The sequence below is a fragment of the Vigna unguiculata genome, chromosome 3 (genome assembly GCF_004118075.2).
Source record: "Vigna unguiculata cultivar IT97K-499-35 chromosome 3, ASM411807v1, whole genome shotgun sequence".
NCBI lineage: Eukaryota > Viridiplantae > Streptophyta > Magnoliopsida > Fabales > Fabaceae > Vigna > Vigna unguiculata.
Window position 1 is genome coordinate 4037209 of NC_040281.1, and position 3892 is coordinate 4041100.

The following is a 3892-nucleotide window of genomic DNA, read 5'->3' on the forward strand; positions in this document are numbered from 1 at the left end:
TAAACTTTTACGACACTTATCTGCCCCCTACCATGACACATGAAAAGAAAAGAGAACCCACTTCTCCATCGCTTTAATACAACTTATGATAAACATTTAATTAATCGCGATATCTGACAATTACCAAAGCAATAATTTGACACAGTTAGGAGATAACGATTGACGAAGATATTGCAAAGTCACATATAGAGACGAAGAGCTACTAAAATAATTAATTTTCATTACTGGAACATTAAACATTTAATTACGTATACATGGGAAAAGAGAATTGAAATGAGTTTGACTGATACACTACGTTACACGTAGTGGTGGTACAATATATATTATATATAAGAGTGGCTAAAGAGCTAATTAAGCTTCTTCTTTTTTTTCTTTTCTTACATGAGTGCCCAACAGTTACAGCTACCAGAACAGGCAAATTTAAACCACACCTTTACATAAATCAAACCAAACACTTATACCAAAGGCTACGTACTATTCTTGCATTGTAGATATGAGTGATCTTAGATGTGACCTCACTCGGTAAAGTAATTGAAAGTTTGGGTTATTTTCTCTTTTAAACTTTTTTTTTTTTTTTGGGGTCATTCCCTTGTTTCATATAACTTCAATGGTGAAATCAGACTTTGCCAACAGCACCAAGACCAGCACCTGCATGGTTGGGTTCCATTGTTCCCATCTTCACAGCTCCAATTATGTGCCCATTCGCTTCTTGAACCTTCACCGGCTCATCTAGTGCCACTGGGGTGGCGTTTCTGTACATCAAATACATCACCATCTGAATTATCCCGAACAGAAACCCGAGTGTGTTTGGGAGCTGCATCGTCACAAAAATGCAAACATTGATGTCTTTATCCAAAAAGAAGAGAAAGAATCAAATAAAATTGCACTGTCCTACACATAAAAGGTTTATCTGATTAAACAATGATGCACTTTGGAATGTGGGGTGTCCATGTTGCACTTGGATTTATTCATGGGAGCTCCAAGTTAATGGAGCACGCAAACATGTAATTTTTTGTACTATTATTGATTCGACATTATCACCTTTAAAGCAAAACGAAAAACTAAAGGGGCTTGCCCAAAAAGGGAATTAATGGACAAAGTTAGCAAGACACGTAGACACCTTTGTATCAATAATAATGCAGCAATAGTTCAAAAACATGAATATATATCCTCGTAGTCGTACGTAGGAGTATTAATTAATTACAGCATTGAACTTACAGCAACGTAATAATCCCTGAGAAGAAGACCGTAGAAGAACCACATAACAGCATTGATGGTCAAAAACATGGACAAGGTAAATGGCATGTATTCCACGCTCCTTGTCTTAATCACTCGCTTCTGCATGATTGATCATAACACTTGAATTAATGGTTGCTCATGTGTATTACTTTTGAAAAGATTGAAATTTTGTAAAAACAAAACATTGATTAGGTTTCATTAAAGGCTCACAATGATGAAGAGAGGTGCAGCAAAGACACTGATGTTGAAAACAAGGCAAATCCATCCTATGATGGCAAGACGCTTTGCTCCCTTCGACAGGTAGAGAGTTGACAGAAGCATGGCTCCGAACCCAAACACATTCAGCAACAGAAGAAGCTTGATGGTCGTAAGCTAAAAATAAATCAGAACATTTAATTTTAGTTCAAAGTTTATATATAAAGAAAATAAATTAAGAAAAAACTATATATCTATATATAAGATAAATACCCTAGGCTTCCTTGGAGCGTAAATTAAGAAGATTGTAAGGTAAATTGATTCCACAACAATTCCAAAAGTGTTAATGGTGATGAGGAGAAGAGCAGATTCTCTTTTGACGAATGCATAGTAAATCCAAAGCATTGCACTGAACAGTGCAACAACGTAAGGAAGTGACTGAAACCCTTCAGTGGATTTCTTCTTGTAGATTTGGTAAAAGGTTGGCCTGCAAGTTAAGTTGATGAAATTAAAATTACTTCACAGCATGACTAAAGATTAATCACAAAGATTACACATGCCAAAAGAGAAAAATAAAACAGGATCCACTTACAATGGAGCAAGAAACACTCCAAAGGAGATGATGTTGCCTATAAAAACAAACCGATTAACAAAACAGGCATTAGTACGATGAAAAACTGGCATAGATATCAAAACAACAACTTTTGTTCAGCTCATCCCACGAACACATTTGCATGTTCCTAACTGCACTAAATACGCATGCAATAATATAAAGTGAGAGAGAAAGGGATGTAGTGTATATACCCAGAAGACCGAACACAAAAGCCCAAGATTCGCGATGCATGGCCATGTGTATTGAAATGAATCTAACAGAGGTTTTGGAATAGTTGTCTCTCTAGAATTGTGTGGGGTTGAAAGTAAAAGTTTTGGTTCTCTCTGTGTATTTGTGTGTATGAAGATTTAGGGTGGGTATTTATAGAAAGCAAAAGCAAGAGGAGGTGGTCAACTTGCAGAGAGGGAATGCAAAACATGAATTTAGCTTTAACATACTTTCCAGTTGCTCCTCCCAAACACCGTATTTGCTTTAGCACTATCCAAACACCTTTCTTACCTTATTGCACTCTCTTAACCTCTTTTGTTTAAAAACCTCCCACACATGAACCCTCACACGAGGTAAATCATGTAACACAGTACTATTACTGGTACATACACGAAATTCCCCTGCCCCACCATGCCTCTTTCTGATGTGTCACCCACCAAATGGCTTAAAGCCTTACAACTCATTCATACTTTGGAATCTTAGTTCATATATTCATACATATACTTCTTCTTCTTCTTCTTCCTACGAATCAGATACAATTCACCATGAAAATGTTACGGTGATGAATTTTCACCGTCTTTGGCAGTATTTTGCATGATGATGCCGGGTCCATCTTGTGAACTATACTTATAGCGACAGCCAATTCAATTTGCACTACTCTTTTATGCGGATATTAATAATAATAATAATAATAAACGTGCTTCTCTCTCTTTATTTTTTCTTTTCAATTATTGGGCAGCCAGCCACCAAAAAGCTTCAAACATGATGTAATAATCAATACCAATTATTATTATTTTTATTATTATTATCATGCTATGTTATGTTTCTTCCGTCCACTTAATTTTCTTCCATGTTCTCTAACCACGACGTTACCTATCTTAATTAAATGGTATCTTAAATGGTGGATTAATTAATTAATTAACCAATATTCATGATTCTCATGATTAGTATACTTGGTTGTTTAATGTAATATGTATTTAAAGTTGTAACCAAAACGAAAATTTTGGGAGGAGAAGTAAATGAGAAATCACACACAAGGATATATACCCAACTATTAGTATTTATTTTCGTTAATTAACTTTGATTTAAAAAGTTTGGAATTCTTAGCACTATCCCACAATTGGTCTGCTTCTGGTCCTCCACGCCACCTTCCTTATAATTTTCTTTCTTTTGAGGTCCTTTTTCGAAAAAATAATACTTTTTAATTGGTAAAACAACAATTTGGTGCTAATGATTACGTGAAAAGTGTTGTGAATAAATTATTAAACAATCGAGAGTATGACTAAAGATATTGTTATATGTAAAATCACTTTGGAATTGTAACTTTTTAATTGAAAAGAAAATGACTTTTGTAGTTTTTCGTCATTGAAATTCCATCATTATATATTTTTATCATTAAAATATTGCCCTTCCTTATAGTAGTTGAGTATATCCACTCGGTATGTATTTTTATTACTAAAAACATTTCTTTCATTACTAAGTATAATATTCAGTCATCGAATTATAATTTTTCTTATTGAAAAAAGGTTACTAAAACCTCACTCTTCTGCGTCTTCACGTATCGTTTAACATATTTCAATTTTTTACAACAATTTAGTAAGATCCAAGATACTAACAAGAGTGAAAGTAATAGATGGA

General features: G+C 34.3%; 1 protein-coding gene across 1 annotated transcript; it reads right to left on the reverse strand.

The window, feature by feature from the left end:
• Positions 1 to 262: 262 nt before the first annotated feature.
• LOC114174990 (bidirectional sugar transporter SWEET14-like) lies at positions 263 to 2497 on the reverse strand. The gene is made up of 6 exons (XM_028059734.1): positions 2239 to 2497; positions 2027 to 2063; positions 1708 to 1921; positions 1450 to 1611; positions 1219 to 1338; positions 263 to 814 (listed from the first exon to the last, which is right to left on the reverse strand). Exons 1-6 carry the CDS (start codon positions 2282 to 2284, stop codon positions 617 to 619), a joined length of 777 nt encoding a protein of 258 aa, XP_027915535.1. The 5' UTR covers positions 2285 to 2497; the 3' UTR covers positions 263 to 616.
• Positions 2498 to 3892: the final 1395 nt, after the last annotated feature.

Bases quoted from the DNA above. Each gene is read 5' to 3' on its own strand.
- LOC114174990 (XM_028059734.1), bottom strand. From the start codon at position 2,284: ATGGCCATGCATCGCGAATCTTGGGCTTTTGTGTTCGGTCTTCTGG. The intron at 1,612-1,707 runs GTATTTATCTTA...ATTTATTTTTAG, and splicing joins ACGCTCCAAGGAAGCCTAGG to CTTACGACCATCAAGCTTCT. The intron at 815-1,218 runs GTAAGTTCAATG...GTGACGATGCAG, and splicing joins TCAGGGATTATTACGTTGCT to CTCCCAAACACACTCGGGTT.